The 24,196-nt window shown below is 41.1% G+C and overlaps 1 protein-coding gene across 3 annotated transcripts in view; it reads right to left on the bottom strand.

Moving 5' to 3' along the window:
* The window catches only part of SLC6A11 (solute carrier family 6 member 11), a 96,601-nt gene that overhangs the window by 58,787 nt on the left and 13,618 nt on the right, over positions 1 to 24,196 (bottom strand). Inside the window, exons 1-6 of one of the 3 annotated variants that reach the window (XM_085073054.1) lie at positions 23,857 to 24,094; positions 23,182 to 23,412; positions 20,248 to 20,382; positions 19,960 to 20,100; positions 18,436 to 18,526; positions 2,646 to 2,778 (exon numbers count right to left, since the gene is read on the bottom strand). In XM_085073054.1, coding sequence (XP_084929180.1) covers positions 2,646 to 2,778; positions 18,436 to 18,526; positions 19,960 to 20,100; positions 20,248 to 20,382; positions 23,182 to 23,401 — 720 coding nt within the window. In that variant the 5' untranslated portion in view covers positions 23,402 to 23,412; positions 23,857 to 24,094. The other 2 variants (XM_085073056.1, XM_085073055.1) reach the window with 2 other exon arrangements.

Here is a 24,196-nt window from a genome sequence, read left to right as displayed (position 1 = left end):
AAAGGTGATAAAATTTTAAGAAGTTTTTTGCTTTGAATAAATGTGGGTTTTTTCATTGAAATGTTTCAATCCAATTAAAGTATATCATAAATTTAACCGACTGTTATATTATTATAATAAAAAATCCAGAAGTCAATTTTAAATATTCCCTGGAAATGAGCATGTAATAAATTCAATTCAATAAATTCAATTTAGTGGGAAAGTCTATGATTGGATGAGCTTAAATATGAATTTTAGAGATGGGATTATAGCAGAAATGGAACTGCAGCCCAGAAATCTGCTGCATCACCTGTATTTCAGAACATTTAATCCCTTTGTAGCATCCCCAACACCTGAGTGCTGCCTTTGTTTTTAAGCTGCTCTGGGAAGGCAGTGCCATGGCTCAGATTTCCAGGGATTAGGCTGTAAAAAGTGGCAAGGGGAAGAATATTTAAATGATTAAATGCATCTAAAGAGTAAGTTGATGTCCAGGGAAAAATCCTGCAGCAAGGAACAGAGCTGGAGAAGACAATGACCAACATTGGCTGTGGCAGATCCTTCCTGGGAGCAGTGCAGCCTCTGGAAAGGCAGACTGATGGATAGCCCAGTGTCTCCTGAGGAATGTGGGAATTCTGTCTGCCTCCTCAGCATTCAGGAAACAGAACTGCTGCTCATGGCAAACTGATTTAAACAGTGTTAATATATGGGGAGGCTACCTGTACAGAACCCTGATCAAAATGTTTTAAACCTGAGACTGACAAAGCTGAATATTGTGTATTAATTCCATTTTCTTTGCACTTCTGTTGCAAGACTGGAAGTTATTTCTGCTTGTTGAAAAGTTTATCACCCCATTTCAGTGGCCAAGCCAGGCTGTTCTTTCTCAGGCTGTTTCTCCTGACCTCATCACAGAGGTGGTTATCACAATCACACTAACATAAAATCAAAGACAATTCATTCCGCCTACCTAAAGCTGAGGGTTTGGCTAAGCTATCAGAAAAAGGGAAAATAAAGGTCAGACAGGTTAACCACTTTCAAAGCACAAGATCTGTTTTGGGGGAAATGGTATGAACTGAAATGGTATAAACTGAAAGAATGGAGAAACAACAGAAGAACAATGAAATCCTGGATGTAAACTGGAGAAATGTGAAATAAATCCTTTCCAAAATCCCTCAGCCCCTTGCCCTGAGGTGAGGATGCTGTTCAAAGTGCTGCTCGGTGCGTGCCTCTGGCCCAGCCTGGCGTGCAAACTGCTCAGCCACACAGCCTCTCCCTGCAGCCCTGGCTCACATTAAACCATGCTAGAATAGATTTCCCTCCTCAGACATTCTTTCTGATGGAAAAAAAGATCAGTTTGCCTGGTTTCATTCCTTCCCTGGCAGCTGCAGCCCCTCAGACAACTCCAAAGCACTGTGCAGCTCCCCGGAGTGCTCCCGTCAAAGGCATGGGGACATTGGTCTTGTCATTCCCTCACATCACTGCTGCTCCTCCATACTCCTCTCTTTAGGGTTTTTCCCCTGCTCTCAGTCCCCTAAACTGTTCATTCTGCCAGCTATCCCTAGGCAGTGTTTCTCAGCAGTTTTCCTGCAGTGGCTCAGTGAAAGCAGGGCTGCAGAAACGTGTGGTTGTGCAAAGGCTTGAATGGGAAACACAGCACCAGATTGACTGACACAGTTGGCAAATACAGAAAGAATCAGCAATTAGTTACAGCCAAAATGCTGATAGGATGGAAGATGTGTGGAGTTGACACAGCTAAATAAATTCATTCTGGCATTTTCCAAATTAAAAAAAAAAATTACATTTCAAATATTTCAGTTATAAATGGAGGTCAATAAAACACAAACCAAAAAAACTCAACCACAACCCAAACTATGTGAGAAACAATTGAAAATTAAATGTTTTGATCCACTAATCTGTTTTCCTGGTTTCCTTTAGCTCCAACACGAGGAACCAGTGCTTTTTTTAGATCCTCCCTCAAGATCTGTGGCTCTTTTCCTCTCTCTGTGTAGTTGATTATTCATAGATTCTACTCAGAGCTGTGTCTGATAGTACTCCAGGGACAGCCTCTCCCTCATCCCATGGCTCCCTCTCCCTGCTCCCTCTACTGAGTGCCATTCACTCAAAAGCACTAAATATTTTTATTTACCCCCATAATATATCCATCTTGGTCCCTCTTGGAGTGCTTTCATTATTTCTGCTCTTGCTGTTCCATCTGGATTTCTAAATTCTCTCTTTATGTGCACTGAAACTCTCACTGACTCTCTTGAGGGACTGACAGCTTTGACTCCTTCCAGTCTGGGGCAAAACCCAAGTTTTGCAGAATTTGTGCACAGAAATCACCACCCAATTCTGGTTTCAGAGTTCAAGATCTGGCCAGTAATTCATAAATTAACAAAAATAAAACAAAACCACCCAGAATCCAAAAATCACCAAAACTCACCAAACAGAATGAGGGGAAAAGCAAATCATGAAACCAAAAGGAGCAAAAAAAAAACCAAAGTACAACCAACTCTTAATTACAACTAATTTTGCTATTTATACACCCCCAAGTAGAGTTCCTCACAGCAGTGCATGCTGCATGTGAAATTCTCCTGTCTGATGGAAATCAATACAAATACCAGCACAGGTTTGGAGCGCATCAGAGCTGCTGCCCAGAGCTCCAGCCTCACCTTTCCAGTGGACTTGGTTCCTTTCCAGATGCAGAAGTAGCAGATAGTCCAGGCAGCCAGCAGGCACAGGGCGAGCTCCCAGCGCAGGTTCCCAATGTGCTCAATGCCGTCGGAAATTGCCAGCACCCTTCGTCTGTTGAGGAAAAAAATGAAAAAAAATTCTGATATTGGACTAAAGCAGCGTTATATACGAAATGAAAGGGGATAAAACTAAATTAATTAGTTAAAAAGATGGTCATGTGGAAGGTAAACAGCGCTACCTCTAAAAGACTGGGATGAAACTAAATTAATTATGAAAAAAAAGGATAATTTTGAAGAAAAATATATTGATTAATTTGGTTTATTTGATTAATTTATGAAACATCAGGATAAAACCAAATTAATCTGAATCAAGGATGTCCTCGTTACTGACAAGTGAAAATGCCCCATGCTAAGGTAGAAAGAAAGACAAAAGTAAAAACAGAATATTCCTTATATTTTTTATCTGGTTACAAATGTGTCACTTTATCAGGTCAGGGACAAAATTTTAATTTTAAAAGAGCTTTTCTTTAAAGTCAAAGACAAAAAAGGTTTGAATTATTTACCAGCACATATGAGCCTAAAATAAAACACCTTGTTAATGACTGGGTTTTTTTCAATTTTATTGGTTTCCAAGAAAAAAAATTTCTAACTTTAATTTTTACCTGTTAACTTTTATTTTCATTAATTTTTACTTTGTAACTGAAGGAATAACATTAAAATCTTTCTTTTCAAAACAACAACATTTTGAAGCAGCTTACAGGAACAGACAAACACACTAAGATGTTCACATAAAAATTTTTAACACTGATCCTGACATAAACCATCCTGAGCAAGATTGCTTTGAAATCTGTATTCCAAGTTAATATAGATTATTACAACTTCAGAGGCCTTAGACTTGCAATACTCTCCCTCCACATTGTGAGTGAAAACAAATGAATTGAATTCCACTCTTATATAGTTTAAAGCCATATAATAGTCTATATTTTATATATAATTAACATGTGCATAGCTATATAGATTTTCCAGTTAATAGAAAGGTAGATCTTCCCAGTCAAAAGAAAAAGGTGGCAGGGAGTTAAGACAAACTTTTGAAAGTGTTATCTGCTTAAATGTAAAATTGCTGTCACTTATCCACATTTCTCCTCACCCAGGAATTAGTTTTATTTGTCAAATCTTTATGCTTCAAATCTGCCACCAGATAATTTAGGAGACAAGTGAACCAGCATGGGACAACCTCAGATAGCAAAGAACCTGAAGTTCTGTCATCCCAAAGCATCAAAATTAAGAGGTGGCTTGTAATGAAGGATTATTTTAATCAAGAAGAGGAAGAGCATATTTGATACCTGCAGTCTAGAATTGCAAATAACATCTCTGAGCCATAATTACACAGGGAGGCTGATGAAATATACTGTTAAAATGCAAGTTCTTCTAAGCTATTTGACAGATGACTGGAATTTTACTGAGGATAAAGTCCACCCTCCTTACAAATTCTCATTCAAAACCCAAATGAAATCCTTGAATTCTTAGATCATCTGGAATAGGAATTAATTGCAAGAGAACCAGGACAAAAACTGGCATAATATGATTTTAAAAGGGAATAAATAATATGGGACAATAAATAATAAAAAGCCTTTTAAAATAGTATATTTTTAAGATGAAAACTGCGTTTGGGCAACAATAATTGTAAAACAGAAACCTTTTTCATTTAACTTTACTTCCACTGTAAAATAATGATGAAACAATTTCCTTCTGTTTTAATCAAACCAGGTTTTGTATGGCGATATGGATAATATTTCTGTACAGGTGTACCTAAGCATGAGCAAGGCTTCTTTTCCAAAATGGGTGTGTCAGTGACTTTAATTCCTACCTGTTCTTCCCTAACTGCAAAACAACTTCAGAAATAAATGCTATAATGCTCTCATGATTCAAATGCTTCACACTCCAAAAGACGTCTTTGCCTTAAGAACATAATTTTCAGTGAAGGCTTGAGATGAAATTTTTAAAAAAAAACCAATTCCTGGGAGCAGAAAGTCAGACTCAGAGTTTCCTGGATGCTCTGGGAAGTCCCAAATAGCAGAGACACCTCCTTTACCCACCCAGAGCAAGGAGGGTCACAGCAAGCAAATGGCAAATTAATGGGCTCAACACAATTATCCCATTTAACAAAGACACGTGGTGCCAATCAACTCGAACTGTGAGCACCATAATGAGCATTTAATTACCCTGAAGTGCTGGAAATTGTGTTGTATTTCCTTTGTTCCAGCAGAACAAAGGGTTGGTGCTTCCCTCAGAAAGTGAGCAGCAACAAGACCAGAACTTATAATTAAACTCTGACCTACAATGTGTGCAAAGAATGGATCCAAGGAGGGGACAGTCCTGCCCAGAGGCCAGCAGGGATTTCCTCAGCAGGGACAACACAGCTCTCCCTAATGCCAGACCCAAATTCTGCTGCTGCTGGAGCCATGGGGAACAGCAGCAGTGGATGATGGTTTCGAAGGGAGGGGGAAATCAGAATATGAAATTCTTCTCACAAAACCTCAGTTCAGTCATATCCACCCCTTTTCTTTCATTATTGAACTGAAATAATAAGAAAATGTGTAGCCTTTAAAAATTATATGATTCTCCCCTTCAACCAAGAAGTGAGGTTGGTGTATCCAGGGTCAGATCACAGCTCTGTGCTCCTCAGCAGTTCAGCTTCTATCTAAAACCTGCTATGACCTTGCATAAATCACTGACAATAAAAAAAAAAAGGTAGAGGAGCTTCCTCTAGGCCTTCCTCCTCTTCTCTTACCTGCAAGTGCCCTGCACTGCCTTGTTCTCCTCAACTCTCCATGCACAGAAGAAAGAAACAAGCAGTAAAATCAGCATTGAATGTCCTCCTCTGGTTTGAAAGAGCAAGCATTTGGAGAAAAGTTCTACAGTGAACTTTCAGCTGCTTTGCATCATACTTGGGTGAAAAGAAACAAATAGTTTTGTCCTTATGTATATCAAGACTTATTAAAGCTGAGCATCTTTAAAACCCCCTTAATTAAATGAGAAATATCTTAACAGCCACTTCATTGAAATGCCTTGATTTCTGCTGCCACTGCTGCCACCTGTTTATTTGAAGAAATGAAAAACATCAATAACATTTCTTGATAGAGCAAAGCCTAGGAATCTGGAAGACCACTGTAGCTGGAAGTACAACTGCAGGTAACCATTTGAATTATTCCAGAACATAAAATCCCTGCTTAGTCCAAGGCAGTTTAAGCAGAGTTTGCTGGCAACAACTTAGGACTGTGCGAAACCTCACTGTGAGAAAGATTTGTCCTGCACTGAAGACACAAATCATTAATCACTGTTGGATCTCACTGAAAACAGAAACTGATGAGAGTCTGAAAATATTTATTGTGGGTACTGAGCTTGTTTTGTGGCTGTAGCTGTTTGAGGGGGTGCTGTTCTGTTGTACAAAAACACTCAGCAGCTCAGCCCCTTGAACTGACCTGGGAGAGAAGCCAAGGGATTGGTGGCATTTGAGCATCTTGAGCAGAATATTGAGGGAAACAAGTTCCACTGCCATGGGGGTGAGCTTGGAATTAAAGGTTAATTCAAACCAGGGCAAGGTTTGAATCAGTAGTAGCAAAGTATTAATTCTGCACAGGATATCTTGCTTGTAAGGAGAATATTAAACCCCAAGCAGAGTGGCTTTGTGTTGTGTCTCACACTGGGCTTGAAGGTTTCACTGCCTCTGGTCACAGACATTTAAATTTTATTGTTATAGAAATGTTGCTGAGGATTCTAATTTCTTCCAACGCAGAACATGGAAGAAAAGTGATAAAAGTTACAGGAATCTAATGAATAAAAGATAAATTTGGGTGGAAGAATAGGGCACGTCTCCAAAGGGTGGCTGTCAGAAATGCTGAGCTTTGCTCACTAGGGTCTGTGCAGTTGCACTGAACAAAATCATGACAAAATTACTACAGTGTAGATTTATTCTGCTTGGAGTACCAAATATTGTAAGCCTGGTTTAAGTTCCACTTGAATCTAAATACAAATGTGGATTAAAAAAAAAAAAGTCAGGAAGATATGAAGAAAAATTTCAGCACATTTTCAGTACACATAAAATAATAAACCCAGGGAGAAACTAGACATCACACAAGGACTTTGTGCTCCCAACATGCCAGGGACACTCTGTTGCCAAGGGTTACCTCTGTTCTCTTAATTAATATCAATGCACATGCATCCCCAGCAAACTTTACACAGATAAAACCCCACTGGGAGATATTTCAGCAAGTGTTAGACACTTACTGAAAATGGGGTTAATTTGTTTAAGTACTAAATGTCTTTCAATCTGGTGCCTCAGTACATCAGAGGAAGAAGGGCTCCTCCATTGCTGGAGAGGGAAGGATTGTGAGATAATTGCTGAATATTCTCAGCTGAAAAGCAACCTTTCCACTCAAATTTGAAAACATTCTGAAAGCTCAAACACTATTTCTTGGCTATGGGAACACTGGATTTTCCTGGGAAAGAGCATCTCTAATGAAGTGTTCCAGTGTGAGGAGCTGGACCAGGCTCTTGAGTAGGAAGAGGATTAACAGCTGCCAACACGTTGTTGAAAAGAATGTCCTGGGGTGGTACTTGCATGATTTCATGATTTGGGAAGCTGAAGAACAGCTTCAGTCTATTTAAGGAAGGTCCCTTCATGTCCTTGCTTTCACTGGGAGCAGTTTCCAAGACACTTTGCTTTAAAAACCCAACAAGCATCCTCCAGCCAGAGGAGCCCCTTGAGCCCCTTGTCCATCTGGATGTGTCCAGCCAGGAGCACAGGGGACAAAGTTCCCTTTTGTTCTGGGCCAGACTCTGTCCCCAGAGCATTCTGCGGGATGAAAGGACAACAAAATTATGCCACTGAGTAGTGCCTTTGTTATTTTCTATTTTGGAACACTTCTTTTATCCCTGCAGTTGTCAAACCAAGTCCATATTTACCTCATGAGCCTTGTCACTGAGCTCCCTGTTTAAAAAGCAGAACTCACTTGAGTGCCAGAGCTGCACAGATTTCCCATCACTTTAGGAGAAAAGGATTCATATCTTTTAGACATCCTCTATTTCATTGTGAAAGTCAATTTAAGTTTCTGTCTAAAGACATGATTTCTAACTTCACATCTTCCTCTCATTTCCTTTCATGCAATTAATATTCTTTAATGTATTGGTTGGAGTATTTCATACCCAAATGTGTCCAAGTATCCTGTGCAAATAAACATTTTCTGCCATGAGCAGATATTGCTGAACTCTGGAAACTCTGGTGAGACTCCAATTCCACACACCAGAATCCTCTGTGGATGCTCGAAATGCCAGGAGCTTCACCATGCCAAAATACCTGTCGGGAAGCTGCAACATCTCCCTGTGGCTGTCTAATCAGAGCTAATTGCTGTCATTTGGGAGAGGCAGATCCGCCCGGACTGCAGAACTCCAGGGTGGAAAAGGAGCAGCTCAGAGGGAACAAGTTGTTTTGAAACAACCAGAGTACACAAGATATTAAAGATCTGAGATATTCTCCACTGCTTTATCTACTCATATGGTAACTTTTGATAATGATACTGATAAACTTAAAAGATCTATTGCTGAATATAAAAGTGTGAAACCAAAAGGCTGGCAGCTTACTTCATGAAATTCTCAGAAACCTTTTACTAAAGATATACATATTTTACATTGGACAAGGTAAAAAGAAAAATTATCCTTCAATAAAATGAACCTAATAAAAGTGTTAATTCTTCCGTCAATTCATGGCTGCGTTTTTTACTTGTACTGGTTTGCAAGATTTCTTTTCTCTGGTGTGGCTCATGATCTTTTGACACAGAAAATATAAAAAAATCATACAATATTGTCTAAGAGAACAGGTATGGAAAATTCTGTGTACTGGAAATACTAAAGCTGGTAAACATTTTTCAGATTTAACACACAAATCAAACATCCACTTCTATATGCTACAGGACTGCATTTTAGAAGATATCTGTCAAATTAAAGGAGATTTTCTGAGCAAAAATGAACAGTTAGAAGATCACTTTAAGAAGATACCTCTGATTAAGGACATGAACAAAAATGTGTGGGAGACTTCTCCCTTTTCCAGGAAGAGAACACACATTTAAGCAGTGATAACCTTTATGATTTTTAGCCCCACAGTATTACAGCATCATGGAATAGTTTAGGTTGGGAAGGACCTCAAAACCCACCCAGTTCTACCCCTGCCATGGCAGGGACACCTCCCACTATCCCAGGTTGCCCTAAGCCCTGTCCAGCCTGGTCTTGGACATTGCCAGGGATCCAGGGGCAGCCACAGCTTCTCTGGGCACCCTGTGCCAGGGCCTCACCACCCTCACAGGGAGCAATTCCTTCCCAGTATCCCATCTCTCCCTGCCCTCAGTCAGTCTGAATCCATTCCCCTTGTCCTGTCCCTCCATCCCTTGTAGTCTCTCTCCATCTTTCCTGCAGCTCCTTCAGGCACTGAAGGTCACAATTCAGTCACCCCAAAGCTTCTCCTCTCCAGGCTGAGCAATCCCAGCTCTGCCAGCCTTTCCTCCCAGCAGAGCTGCTCCATCCTCTGCTCATCCATCCTCTTCTGGACTCCTCCAGCAGCTCCAGCTCCTCCCTGTGCTGATCCAGGGCTAGACACTGCTCCTGTACCACCCACAGCACACACTGAATGAATATCAGGATTTAGCAAAACATGGCTTGGGCTGGATATTAAATTGGTTCTGATCTTTTATCCAAATTCTGCAATCTGGATTGAGCAGGAGAGGAGGAGAGAAGCATTCAGACACACCCTGGCTGCTGCTTGAGCCCTGCTTTGTCTTGCTGCCCCGAGGAGCTCGGTGACATGAGGATGATGTGGGCAGGAGTGGCACACTGACAGCATTAACACCATCTAGAGGGCAGATATCTCACAGAGAGAATGCCTCAAAAAGAAATTATTCCTCTCAGACTTTCGTTCTGCCCCTTTAGAGTCTAAAATAGTTGTGAAACTTCAAATGAGCTGGTTGTGCCAGGTGCTTTCCCAGTGCAGCAGTGTGAGAATCACTGAAACACCTCCAGAACAAGCATGGCTACAACTACAAGGTTAGACAAAAAAAATCTCCCGGTGGATTTGTTGCAGATTTAGTCACTAAAAGTGTTTAAAATCAACAAATAGTCTGGGTACCAAATTCTCCCTGCAAATCAACATGAGCTGACCCTTTGACTTTTCTGGAAGCTGTATAGCGAGAACAAGGGTTACAGGCTCTGGGTAGTGTCCAAACCTCTCTTTTTAGGTTTCATGTGAACTCTAAAATAGGAAATATGACATATCCACAGGTTTCTAAAAGTGCTACAAATTCTCCTTGGCAGATACTGCTGGATACCCACTTGTACTCTCCAGCCATCAGTGCTCAAGGATTAGAAAGATGTATTTCAGCTTTTAGGAGCTAATCTATAAGTGACAGATTGAGAGAAATTTACTGGAAATTCTTTAAAGAGTAAGACTTCGTTTCTGGAAATTCATTTAATTCCATTTTTGGCTTATTTCTTAAAGCAGCAGACAGACAATTCCCAGTGGTCACATCAGCAAGAATCCCTCAGCTACAGCATTAGGCACAACTCAGAAATATTTCCCTCTTCCAGCAGATCCAGTGTGAATTACACATAACAGTGAATCATTCCTAGCTGAGCCACATTTGCTGCTCCTCAGCCTAGTTCCTCCTACGTTGTTCCATTCATCACCCATTTGTCCACACATCCAATTAAAGTGAAGTTAAACTTTGCTCTGCAGATTTTTCTCTAAAATTTCTTGCAGAAATTCTCCCTATTTCTCATGTCAACCCCTGTCTCTCATTAAGGTCAGTACTTAGGTTATCTGAATGTATGTCTATAAAAAGATATTGTTTTTTCCTTTTGACACACATCTGTGTGTCTGTGTATCTCTCACACTGAGACAGTGAGGGATAAACACAGAATGTCTCATTTCTATTACCATTCCTGACCTATTTTCCTTACCCCTCTTTCACTGAAGTCATGGCAACTTCTCCTTAACCAAGCCCAAGGCTTTAATGCTGTTAAATAACTTTTTGTGCTGTTCCACTCACCTCTGCTCTACAGTCTCTTTTCTCAATATATCCAATCACTCCTTCAGGCTTTTTGTAATTTGTCCTCTTCTCCTCTCTGAAAAAGTCATTCAGTGACAAAAATCCCCCTTTTTATTCACCTTGAGGGGTATAAATTAGCTCAGCACTCAGCTGGGAACTGAGAGCACCCAGAAATACAAGTCAAGCTGATGCCTCTCAGAATTTGTGTAGAGCCTTTTAAACAGTCTGTACAGTCGTGTTCACCTTTTCACTATTAATTAAATGTTCATCAAATGGGAACTACAGACCACAAAATACTGAGAACTGCTGCATGATTTTGTAAAACAGTTCTTCAAAGTGAGTTCTTGGCTCCAAACTCGTGTAACAAATTAATGGTGATAAGCTCTTATCTCTTCCTCACAGAACAGGCCAAAAAAAAACCATTACCTGACTGCTCAAAAAATTTTAAAAATTGAAAAAATTACTCTGTCAACATATTTCTTATACTCACTGGCCCTGTTCTAAGCTCTAGTCACAAAAAACCCTAAGACATGAAAAAGAGCAGGGGCACAAGGAATAAAGAAAAACTTACAGCTCAAAAGGGCAAAAGAAAGCTGCAAATGGATAGGAGTTGTTTTGGGAGGTCTCAACCCTTTGTCCACATTTATAACTCCTGGGTCTGCACAAAATACCACTCTGTTGTAGCACTTGCTAATTACAGTATTATTAATTAGAGAAAAAGAAATTCTACTGGCTCATTTTTTCATTTATCAACTAAAACCTATGGACATCAGATGTGAAATTATTAAAGAAGAGCTGTTAAAGGGATTTGGGGAAGATATCAGTTCTTTCCCTTCCATCCAGAGGACAGCTATGCCCATATTGCTGTTTCAAGACCTGCACAGATTGACATTCTGTAGCCCTTCCAAGAATTCCAGTGCAATATTTAATGAGTTTTCCTCAGGAAATTCTCCTACACAGCAAATCAATTTTGCTGCCATATAAGAATTTAGTAGAAAACAGTGAAATTATTATTAAACAAAAGCATGGGTGTTTTGTTTTGTTTTTCCAACCTGTGCTCACTGTAATTTTTGCACAGTGAAAACACCTCTCCCTTGACGATTTAATTTGATTTAACATCCCAAGCAACCACCCTTTCTGTTAATGCCCTGAATCTACAAAGCCATACTTGAGAAACACTCTTAAAAAGCGTATAAACATTTGGTTTCTCTTACGACGACACTTTTTCAAGGGTCAAAAATAGAGACTTGATGAATTACATGGAAATGTGTCCTTTACACAGTATCCATGCTGAGATAGCCAAAAAGCAGGTGGATGTGACTCCTGTTTAGCAATAATTTCAGTTACTTGCACATCTCTAAAATCCCTCTCACCAAAGCCCTTTACATTCCCAGTTCCAAGCCAGGCAGCAAATGGACACATTCATGGGCAATTGGAAATAACAATCTATTCTTTACAAGGCCACTTGGATATTTAAGGGATTCCAGAGGTGTTGAAAAGTTTGCCTTGAATGAGTGCCATGTGATTTGTTTGCACATCACTCTTGCCCATCCCATTCCCACGTAAAGGGGATAATTCCTGGAGTGACAACTTTGTCACACATGGATGGAACTTGTCCTGGGCAGGACCTCTCATACAGGGGAGCTGCTGGAGGGGACTAATTGGTTTCAGGCAGCAAATGGCACCAAAAGTATCCTACTTTCAGTTTTCTAGATGATTTCAAAGTTTGTTTGGATAATTGTAGGAGGCTGTACATAATAACTCAGGGAAAAGGGAACGAGATGGTTTTGTAATGGCATAAAACAGATATAACTGAAGGGAGGCCTTTCAGTAGAGAAGTTTTGTACATAAATTAAGAAATAAACACTAAAAAACCCCACACAACAAACCCAGCAAACCAACAACTTCTGAGAAACCAACGAAACCCCTGGCAAATGCAGAAGAAACACTCCTGATTATTTTGGCATGTGCTGCTCCTGGCTGATTTGGCCAAACCCATCATGGCACAACTGAGGTTTTCCTGTTTTAGACTTTTCACTTTTTTCATTTTACTCCTTCAACCAAAATGTGCTTCTCTCATGTAATTATTTTCCTACGATGGCTAAAAGTGCATATATACACAGATATAAAATACATACCTGTAAACACACATTCCCATATTAACCAGAATAATGGAAATGCCCTTATTGTTACCAATAAAAAGATTTACCATTTTTCAGCAAATCTGGATATCTAAACCAGCAGATTCTATATCAGGTTCCTGCACTGCTGACAAAGAGAACAACAAAATATTGAATACCTGCACACTGTTTGTTCCCCTCCCATCCTCTAACAAAACCAAAGCAGATCTGACAAAATATTAGGCAGTTCTTCAACTCAACATGATCATACTCGCAAAAGATTTGAACTTAAAATTGCACAACCTTACTCTTAGTATTTCCTAATACCCAAATCTTAACTTTGCAACTTTAAAAGTTTTTTTTTTTTTTACATACAACAGGAAATGTAAAAATCCAAACCCATGGAAGCTGATCAACCTGGCTTAGGGTTCATCCCTCAGCACAGGAGAAATTGGCAGCATTTTGACCCCATCCCTTTTGCCTTTTTCAGCTGAAGTCAGGCAAAGTCAGTGATCTCGAGGCAAACCCAGAAGAAGAGCTCACGTGGCTCCACACAAAAAGCAATTTTCACACGGCCTCTGATGAACTGGGCAGAAAGAGGAGGGTCTGGCAGAGCTCAGTGTCCTCCAAGACACCCACGAAGGGCCTGGGTGGGAGCAGAGCTGAATCCCTGAGCACTGCAGCATCAGGCTCAACTCAGCCTGACTTTTCACTGTGCTGGGGATTAACCACAGTGTGACTCCTGCACTCGGCTGTAGCCTGAAAGAAACAGGAAAAACCTCTTCTTTGACTTTGCAAGGAAAGGGTTTGTGCCTTTCCCTTTCTGCTGAGAACAGCCCCTTTTCTTTCGCCCAGACAAAACCAATGTTTTTTCTCACTAGGCTTTACTTGGAAACGCTAAGGATGTGTCACCCCCTCCAGAGAGTGACAGGCCAACAAGTAGAGCTCCTTTAACAGAGGACTAAGTTGTTGCCACACAGCCAATAAAAAACTATTGAGGTGGAATCAGCCACAAAACCGTGGGTCCTCTTTCTGTCCAGCTCCCTTCCCAGGCGCTGGAAACCTCAGATTCCTGCCCGTGGTGACAGACTGCAGCAGCAGCCAAAAGAGCACCCAGACGTGGCTGCAGCCCCCCACACCTGCCAGGCAATTTCCTCTCCTAGGAAAGCAGCAAAATGATGGAGCATTTCCTCTCTATCCTGTTCCCCAGGCTATAAATACACCCTCACCTACAGTCACAAATCTTTTTCACATCCTGCTTTCATTTATCTGTAATTATCAACATTGCAGCTACCACTACGTTTAAAGTTTGGACACTAAATTTCCATGGGCCACACCTTGAAACTATGATTATTTTTTCTCAGAAAATCCTCAAGCAAACTGTACAATTGGGGTAAGGGAAGTGCCATAAAGGGGAGAAAACATGTCAGTCTCTGACTGCTGGCACCAGTATGAAGGGAAAAGCGGAGTTTCAGACTCTTGTCTGTCCTTTGGAACACAGCAGCAGAGAGTTTGAAGAGTAAGATGTGAATTTTTATCAGTTTAACTGCTCAAGTTAGAAACTGTTCACACAGAACGTGGAACTTCTCAAGGCTATGGTTTGCAAGGCCTTTTTGAGCAAGGTTAGAAATCCTTTAATCTCTTAATTTTGATCAGTTGTCAGTGGCAAGTCTGCTCACTCAAATGAAGCCTAAAAACACTAACAGGGATAGATATTTCGATGCAGGAAAAGAAGAAAAGAGTGTCCAAACTGCCAGCCTTTGCCTGCTGCTCCCCCAGCAGGATCAGACCATTCGCACTGTGTAGCTGCAGGTAAATGGTTATCAATTACAGGCTCATGCAAATATTTCAAGTTTGAAAGTTGTTGCATGTACAGTGAGGTTTTTGGAGTTAACCAGAAGGAAAGCAGCATCTAGGACCTACTGAAGGATTTCTCTCTGAATCTTTTTTCATTTGTTTGTTTGAACAAATAAACAATCCATGCAAGATGAAAGCTAAGCCTTCACCCTCTGTGTGGTGCAGTTATCAAAGCAGGTGGAGAATGATGAATTATCACAGGTGAGGCTGTACCTGCTCAGGGAGCAAGGAAACAGCATCCTCTGGGCACACCTGAGGAGGAGGAACTGGAAAAGCTTCATGGCAGTGCCAGGTGACTCTCAGTCCCCACTGCACAGGGGTGAGCCCTGCCTGACTTCCTAGGAGTCACCAAGGCCACAGAAGCAGCAAAACCAACAAATATTGCAGCAGAAAGGTGGAAGATTTTGTTTGCAATCCTCAGCCTTGCTGAGGATTTGCTTCTAGTCACAACTAAGTAAGGGCTGAGCCTTACAGTCCAGCTGATGGAAAAGACTTAGCAACACCAGGTCAAAGAGAAAACATTCCTTTGCAAAGCCAGAAATAAAGATGTTTTGGGCCTGAGGTGTTCATTTGCAGACTCAAACCCAAATCCAACTTCTCCCCCATTCCCAGTCTCTGCTGGCACTTACAGAATGTGAATCCTGTGTGAAACACAGCCTGTACCTCCCCAGCATGAGTGACTCTCAGACTGGGAGCACTGGGATGGAGAGCAACACAGAGCCCAGCAAAAACACTGGGGAATTACTGAGTCTCCCCCAAGCACTCTTCTTGTCAGCCTGGGTTTAATTAAAACCATCTGAAGATACTGTGATCGTTCTAAAATACTGTGGTAATGTGATATGGTTAGCAAAGGACAGCTGTAGCATCAGCCTGACACTTTACAAATGCAGGATTGAGTCCTACATGTAAACAAGCTCTCATACAATTAGCAAACAGGATCACTGGGCACAATAATTACCACTCTAATCCACAGATTAACTCCACAGACACAAAAAAAAAAAAGAAAAACACAAAAAAACCCCACAAAACCCAATTTTTTTTCCCCAACAGCCAGCCCTTCACACGATAAATTGGCTTTATGTAGCCACAACTTAGAGGAATTTCAATGGCAGCCTTGGCATTGCAGAGAGCAAAGTGTAAAGGTTTGAATAGTTGTTCAGAACAAACCTAGAACAAATCCCCCTTCCCTTGCCAGGCAGGGAGTTAATGAATGGTAAGAACCTCAGGTCTGCAGGGGTGTTGGAGCAGGAGGATCCTCACAGTGCCCACAGGAGCTCTGGGATAGCCCAGAGCAGCAGGCTGTGCACTCTGCTCCAGCACTCACCTCTCCCCATTGCTAACAAGTTTCCAAGGAGTTTCTGCCTCCTGACACCACAATGTACAAAGTAGAAAAGCAAGACCTCTGGCTGAGTGAAACAACATTGCTGGTAACACTTATCTCCAGACAAATTAACTGCTCTAGGAATATTTACTTTGTATTAACTGCTCTGCACATCTATACAGAAAGGCCGCTGCTGTGTATTCATGCCTGATATATGACATATAATTTAATCATAATCTTAATTCCTATTAGTTATTTCAATGCAAAATCAGTGCTGATATTGAAAGCTCATTCTTCCACTTCAAAACTAATTTTTCATGAGTTTGTTTTTAAATTTGGAAGCCATGCAACATCATAACTACTTAAAGTTTAAACAAGGCAAACACCTTCCTTAGCAGGAAGAGACTACATTTATTTTCTGCGTGCAAAACTATGCAACTTCAGTTTTACTTGGACAGAAAAAGAAGATAAGATTAATATCTAAAGTTATTTTGGCCAGTAAACTGTTAGTATTCCAAAGAGTTTGCCTGTGACACAATAAAGAAAGAAGTTTCAAATAAATAACAGATTATTTAGTTTAGCTTTTCTTTTGGTTTTTGTGATTTTAAAAAGTTTGGAGTTGGTATTTTCAGCTTTGTATACACCAGACTGTAAAACCAGTTGGAGAAAAGCCTAAATTTGATTATCCCTTCTAGTTTCATAATTCATTCCTGACTTAGCCAAAATCAGGTAGGGAAATGTGCCACAAAATTGAAGGGTTTAAAACCTACTCCAACTTGATTGCAAGTTTAGCTACAGAATCTTTAGCTTCATTTCTAGAGATGTTTGAGAAGGGATGTCCCTTCTCATTCCTTAAAATGGATTTGTATGTTCTTCAAAATAACACTGACATAGGAATTTAGGCAATCCAGAGATGAGCACTAACACAAAACCCACAAAACCACAGAAATATGAGAATATAAAAAACTTACTCTGTGCCCTCCATATAATTGAACTAAACATTTCCTACTACTCCAGATAACTGGAGCTGCCATCAGTGGCTGAGTTGGGAATGTGGTAAAAAAATCATATAAATGCAGTGGATAGATTAGCTAAAACTTGAGAAAATATTTTGTTCATTTACTCTACTGATATGAAGCCTTAATTCTTGTTATCCCAAAGAACCACAAGCTATTTTTGCTAAAATAAAATGGAGTCATAGCATTAAGAGAAGCCACCTGAGAGACTCTTATTTATTCTGAAACATTACAGTAGATATATTTTTATTTAAGATGTTAGGCTTTCAGATTACTAAAAATTGTAACAGAAAACAAAACTTCAGTTTTACTCAGAGTGCATGTGTCTCTCATATTGTTCAGGCTTAATTTAGTTTGGGGGAGCAATTTTACTTTTAAATAGAATTTGCTGATGCAAGAAACTGAAGTCTAATTTAACTGATGTAGCAAGGAAAAGAGGTTCAGGCAGACAAAGCACATACTAAGATTCAAGGAATTGCTGTCAATGTAGAGTTGTCCCTTCAAGGCATTTTTGGCTCTTCCAAGTGTAGCTGTTGCTGTCCTGAACACAAAACAGCCCCAGAATAAGGCTCTGCCTTAATAATGAAATTAATGGATCCTCAAGAAATGGTAGTAAACCAGAATTGTGTAACAGGCTTTGAATTGTGAAATCACCCAGTATTTAAAGTAACATTCCATTTCTCTGACTGGCTTAACTCTCACTACACCCTGCAAGATACAAATCTGCGACTACACTGCACTGATTAAATATTTATAGGCAGAAAAAATATGTCACCACAAAAGCAGATCATCTCTGCAAACATCTGATTTTCTTCTGTTAGTCTAACTAGGAATCAGAGTCAGGGGGGACAGGAGAGAGTTAAACTCCGCTGTTATTCTAGCTGAATAACTAACACTTACATAGTCCTTTAAAAAAATAATGAGATACAGAAGCCAGAGTATTAGTTAGCTCCAACAAGGGTGAGGATGCAGCTCTCAAACGCTAAAGGGAAGAAACATTTGGGGAAAAAAAAATAAAAAAGAAAAGAAAAGGAATATTGTAAATCATCGTCTTTCTTTCACCTTTGCCTCCTCATTAGTATGGGTTTGAGGCTCTTTCCTCCCGCAACAGGAGCCAAGCTCCCGAGCAAGTGGCACACTTTGTTCTATGTCCTTTCAGGATATGGAATTCCTTTCCTTGTATCCTCTAAAAAAAGAGTTAAAAACTCTCATTCTGACTCTCTCTGCCTGTTTAAGAAAATTTCCAGCTGAACTCACATCCCTAAGCGCTATAAGGTTAGGAGGTATGTAATCATGTGTAATTATCAACTCATTGGAAGGTAACGAGCAAACTGATCAAATAGAAAGTTGATGTGCACTTACTCCCAGAATTCCATCACTGGAGAAGTGGCATTTTGTAAAGAGACTTGACTGCAGTTGCTCATGTTAAGTTTCTGAAATTCCACACAGTTTTCTATAAAAGAACAAAAAGAGTTTGCTATGTTGACATGCAAGTACATTTCTTCTTGTTCATCTCCCCATTTCTGCCCCTTGGAAAGCTTCCATTCCACACCACATTTTCTCTGTGGGGTTAAAGGGCTTCTGGGTGCACTAAATGTCACAACTGCTACTTCTGCAACACCACGTTGTGACAACCCAGAGAATTATCCATGAGGGCTCTTCTCCAACATTTCCCAAAGGCACAGAGCCAAAAAACCACCTCAGGCAGAAGAAACAAACATTGAGAAACTGAGGCAACAGACTGGGAATTACAAGAAACTGAGGCAACGGATTGGGAATTACAAGATGCTCCCACTCCAGCTGCTGGTTCAATGGCTTGTGGTTCTAGATGGTTTATGGAACGTGGCCAGCCATAAATTTCCACTTTTTCCTGGTAAGGCAAGTGGATATTTCCTCTGGCTTATGGTTATTGCTATTATCTCTAACACAGAGAATGGATAAAGCAGCTCAGCATTGCTGAGCATTTGAACAGTGATAACACTGGCTAGGATCCTTTACAGGGTTGCCAAAATTGATACCAAAGCCTTCCACTCCCATCAAGCCCAAAATTAATTCCCTGACATAAACTAAGATCTCAGGCAGCTTTAGGTGTGCTCAAAGGACACACTAAATGGCCAATTAGTGAAAACCATGACAGATAACACAATGGGTACTTGATTTGAAATTGGACTGGGATACAAGGGATAAATGCAAAACTTCAGGAACATGGGAACAAGGCAGTGGGATGTGATCCTCCTCCCCGTGGATGTTTGTGATCTCCAAAGTCAACAAGCAGAGAATTACAGATGTAAATATCAATGAGAGGACAGATGCAGAGCCCTACCCTGCAAAGCCTTATGAATACACACCTCATCCTTCATGCAGGAGGCTGCTTTACATGCAGGAAGGATTATTTATGCGACTAAATTTCCAGAAGTAGCTTGATGAACATTATCCCTCAACATCTGGCATTTAAAAGAGCAAATCCAACGATCCACATTTAATATTTTTTTCCTCTCCATTCAAACTCCTCCTGATTTCATTAGAGTGAAAGAGCAAGATTGCAACCTGTCATCAGGTCATTCTCTGCAGCAGAATTCACTCACTGTGTTCAGGGAGAATAGATATGATTGCAAACGAGAGTTTTGGGATTTAGCCAGAATATTTTACAGAATTAACAAAATCCATAGTCTTTTTCTGCTGACCTTATATTCTACAAGAGTAAATGCTTACACAATGACCCAACCCAAAAAGGTCTAAGGCAGTCTTCACATTTCCTTTATTTTGCTGTGTTGGGGTGTGACTGACCCATTTCCACAGACTTTGCAACAACAATAGCTGTGTTCAGGACATTTCAATGCATTGATCAATGATTTGGAAGGATTTGAATCTCTCCAGAGGTCATACCTGTATTCCATTCGTGGCCACAGGAAGCCCAGGGGAGCTCTGTAGTAAAGCAGTTGAACAAATAGAAGATAGCCCATGCTAAAATGATGATGTAATAAACATTCAGGTGTGCCTCTATAACTTGGGTAGCATAGCCAATGCCTGAAGAAACAAAAAAAAGAGTGAGATACAAAAGAAAACTTCTCCTTTGCAGGTAATATATCTTAACTTCAATTTTGATACAATTTATTTCATTTTACTTCAGCTTGAATGCACTCTTTTGCAATAGAACACAGCACTGTTTGTTACCTTCAAATAGAGGGCAAACTTTCCTCCAGCATGTGATGCCTCCTTCACTTGTAAACTGCCCCAAGGCTGTCTCCAAGAAAAAGACTGGTATTCCACAGCAAATAAAGAACACCACATAGGGGATGAGGAAAGCACCTGCAAGTGGATATTGAGGGGGTGTTAGTTAGAATGAACACAGCTTCCTGGCAGCACAGGGAGGATTTCCCCAGGAAAGGAAATGAACCATCCCTGAAGTATCACCCTGGCAGTGCAGGAAGGTTCAGTCCTGCCCCAAATATCAGAAGTTAACCTGTAAGCCAGGGCCATAGATTAAAACAGAGCAGAGCAAAGTCCCTCAGCACAGACTAAAATCTACTCATGTGTCTCTCAAACACTAAAGAGATCTCCCAGCCTGCTCAGCCACAAAGTTCTGCTCTGCTCATCACCACGTCAGTCTACACCATCTTCCTTGCTTTTTCCAGGAAAGCAGGGATGAAGAAGTGTTATGGATATTAAATCCAAGAAATCCTTTGCGTGTTATTTATATGAGCCTGATGATAAGGATGATGAAAAGAGAATGGTGAAACAAACTTCAGAACTACTTACAAGGACAAGAAAGCAGAGCTTGGCCTTTTCAGCCAGAAATATTACTGGAAAATAACAAAGCATCAACATTTTTGTTGGATGCTGCCTGCAAAGCCCAGCACAGGTAGTGAACCACAGCAAAACCCAAACACAGCACTCCACACCCTGCAGCAGCTGCTGTGTTTTACCACCTTGATTAGAAGGCTGAGACAATTAAACACACCTGCTCTGACTGGGGCTTTCCTTCTTCAGAGCCAGCACAGCGAGAGAAATCTCATCACCTCTCTTAGGGAATGTCCCTACAGCTGAACTTCAAAAAATCCATGGGGATTTCACAAAGAATGCAATTATCTGCATGGCTTCTCTGGTTCATTTATTGGCCAGTATCAAATCCATCTCAGCCCTCTTATACACACAATCACAGTGAGTTTAACATGGCAATTTGTGGAGATCCAAAGTATCAGCTTGGACTGTTTTTCCAACACTGTTCCAACAGGCATACACCAGGAAAATCAGAAAACCTCAGGTTTCCCAGCTTGCAAAAAGATCATATTCCAAGAAATACTTAATTCTAAGAGTGCAAAGAAATTAATTTTCCTAAAAACCTGAACATCCCCAAGAACAACCTAAAATTATAGAAGCTTATTCCTACATGAGCTGTTATGACTTGGAATTAGAGCCAGAGAGAGGTCGGACCTCACAAGTTCCATACTACAGCTTCTGGATTCCTTTTGGAAGCAGCAACTTATTTCACAACTAGCTCAGATATCTTACCCCTGTCTTCCCTACCGCACACTAAGGGGTTTGATGCATCAGATGTTAAGTACTGCAAACAGTCTGGTCTAATTCCAGCAGGGCATTCCAGAGGGTTACAAAGCCACAGGTCACAGACCAAGTCTTCACTGACTAAAACTGGTCAATGGCAAATGTCCCATGGTGCCAGAACACAATCAATTAAGTCCCACCCACTCATTCTAATTTTAAAGAACAGAGTGGTGATTAAATAGGATATTTAAGTAATTGCTTTTTCATCAGACCACCCAAAACAACTATTAGAATTCTTTCTATCTCATGTAACAGCCTTAAAAATTATAGCACCACATTTTGACAAGCTGGCACTTATCTACAAATGGGCACCTAAAGGTGTCTGTATGAACCAAAAAATTACACACAAAACCCACATTTCTATCATTTTCTCTGCCAAAAGTTCCCTGGGAACACTCTGACAATCAACAAGAAAGGGTTTTGTATATCATATGCAGCTTTTTAATATTTATGTACTAACAGCAGGGTTTGGTAGCAGCATTCTGGAAAGAGGTGAACTCTTGTTACCTTTGTTTTGCCAAAATACAGATCCATAAAGAAAGGAACTACCAACGATAAACACAACAATTTGTCTTGTAGAAACAGCAGAGAAAGTGGGCTAAAAACCATCGCTGAGTTCAGATAAGGAGGGACAAGGAATAGAAATTTGGCACAGCACTGTTGGCAAACAAACCAGTCAAAGAGCAGATCAGTGCTTATCAGCCCTGAACATCCTATTTTTCTCCCAGCCTCTGTGTTTACACTACCACTGACTCAGGCCTTAAGTGGGGAGAATGTTGAACCCAGTCCACAGAATTCCAAACTGAGTTTTTAATTTACTTTTCTTTCCTCCTTGCTTCCCAAGTCACAGCTGATGTGCTTATTCTCAACTGTCATATATCTTATACAGTTTATATTTAGCTATAACCAATCCATGCCACATGTTATACTTCTGCAGAAGTCTGTTCTTTTCTCTCTCAAACAACATTCATATTTAAAGTTTATCAGGGCTTGCTCTCTTCTGTGAGTAACCTGCAGTTTTACATCTTCCCCTACCCTGCTGTAGGAATTGGGAAAGTAATGAGGGGAAAAAAGTACATTGAGTTACAAAAAATTTCACGAGACAAAGAAAAAACCCCAAATCTCTGTAGCATTATTAGGAAAAAATATTCATCCTCTCCAAAGTACACTGTTGTGACAAATAAACTGCTGCCTTCTTTTCTGTGTCAGACCAACTTAGTTAAGTATGCCTGGGTGTGTATTCACAGGCAGAAGACAGAGTGTACTACTATAACAGAACACTAGCTTCTTCTACAGAAAAATGCTACTGAAAAAAGCATGTCAATTTACTAACGCAAAAGAAACTTGTAAAAATAAACCACACAGTGTTTGGAGAGAAGGAAAGAGAAACACAACGATTTTTCTCAGCTGTCAGATGTTTAAAGCTTCCCTGTCTGCACATGCACTGCAATCCTGAACACGTATCTCTTACTAGTGCAATAAATCACTGCAAAGCATTCTTAACTGTTTAATTCCCATGTAAATCCCCATGTGATGCCATCTTACCTCCTCCGTTCTTGTAGCAAAGATATGGGAATCTCCAGACGTTTCCCAACCCAATAATCTCCCCTGCCACAGAAAGCACAAATTCAACCTTATTGTTCCAGTGACCTCTTTCATGAACTTTCTTATCATTGCTGTGGACGAGGTTGGTACTTGAGGCTTCTGGGTCCAAAGCATCTTCTGGCTTGCCATTAATTATAGGAATAGTCTTTTCAGCTGTCATGACTTTTCAGCCTAGTGGAGAGCAAAAGGAAAACACACAGGTGTTTTAAGACACTTGCTGGTACTAATCTTCAATGACTGAAGCCTCCCAGCGTGTCATTGGCTTCTTGTCACCTACGGAAATCTGCAGGTGAAAGTGAAGGAGGCAACTCCACGAGGCTGGGAAAGTTGTAAAGCAGGGGAAAAGGCAAAGAAAGGGGTGGCGGAAACGGAGAGGGTTATGTGCAAGGGAAGGAGTTATTTCCGAGGGGAGACAGGTAACTTCCTAGCAGATTGGGAAGCCTTTCAAAAATCCCTCCCCAGGCAAGGCTCCCAGCCTGACTGACCTACCAGAGGACAGAGATCTGCCGCACCTTCCAGGCGCACAACTGAGCCCGGGAGCAGGCAGGGATGTGCAGAAGGGCTGGAACGGCCGTGGCCTGCCTGGAGGAGTAGGGGAGCTGCCAGCTTACTCACCCAGGGCTCTGCCCGTGCCTGCGCGCCGGGGAGAGGGGCCGGGCTGCGGCTGAGCTGAGCTGCCTGCGGGCGGATGGCCGCGGGCTCCGGGAGAGCGGGGCAGGGCACGGCCGGCCGGGGAGAAGGCGGTAAGGATCCCCAGGAGCCGGGAAGCCTCGTCCTGCCCTGCCGCTGCTGGCGGCCCGGCGTGGGTAGGATGCTCCCCGCGCTCTGGAGCCGGAATTTGCAAATGCTCAGCCCTCCCCGGAGCGATGGTTTAACACCCGCCTCCCCCCTCCGCCCACCTCAGGCTGTCCCGCCAGCTCCCCCCTCCTCCTCTTCCTCCTCCTCCTTCTCCTCC

Source organism: Lichenostomus cassidix, chromosome 12 (assembly GCF_008360975.1).
Source record: "Lichenostomus cassidix isolate B80296 chromosome 12, HeHo_3.0, whole genome shotgun sequence".
Taxonomy (NCBI): domain Eukaryota; kingdom Metazoa; phylum Chordata; class Aves; order Passeriformes; family Meliphagidae; genus Lichenostomus; species Lichenostomus cassidix.
The sequence above is the reverse complement of the archived record's forward strand: the minus strand, read 5'-3'. Positions and strand labels throughout refer to the sequence as shown.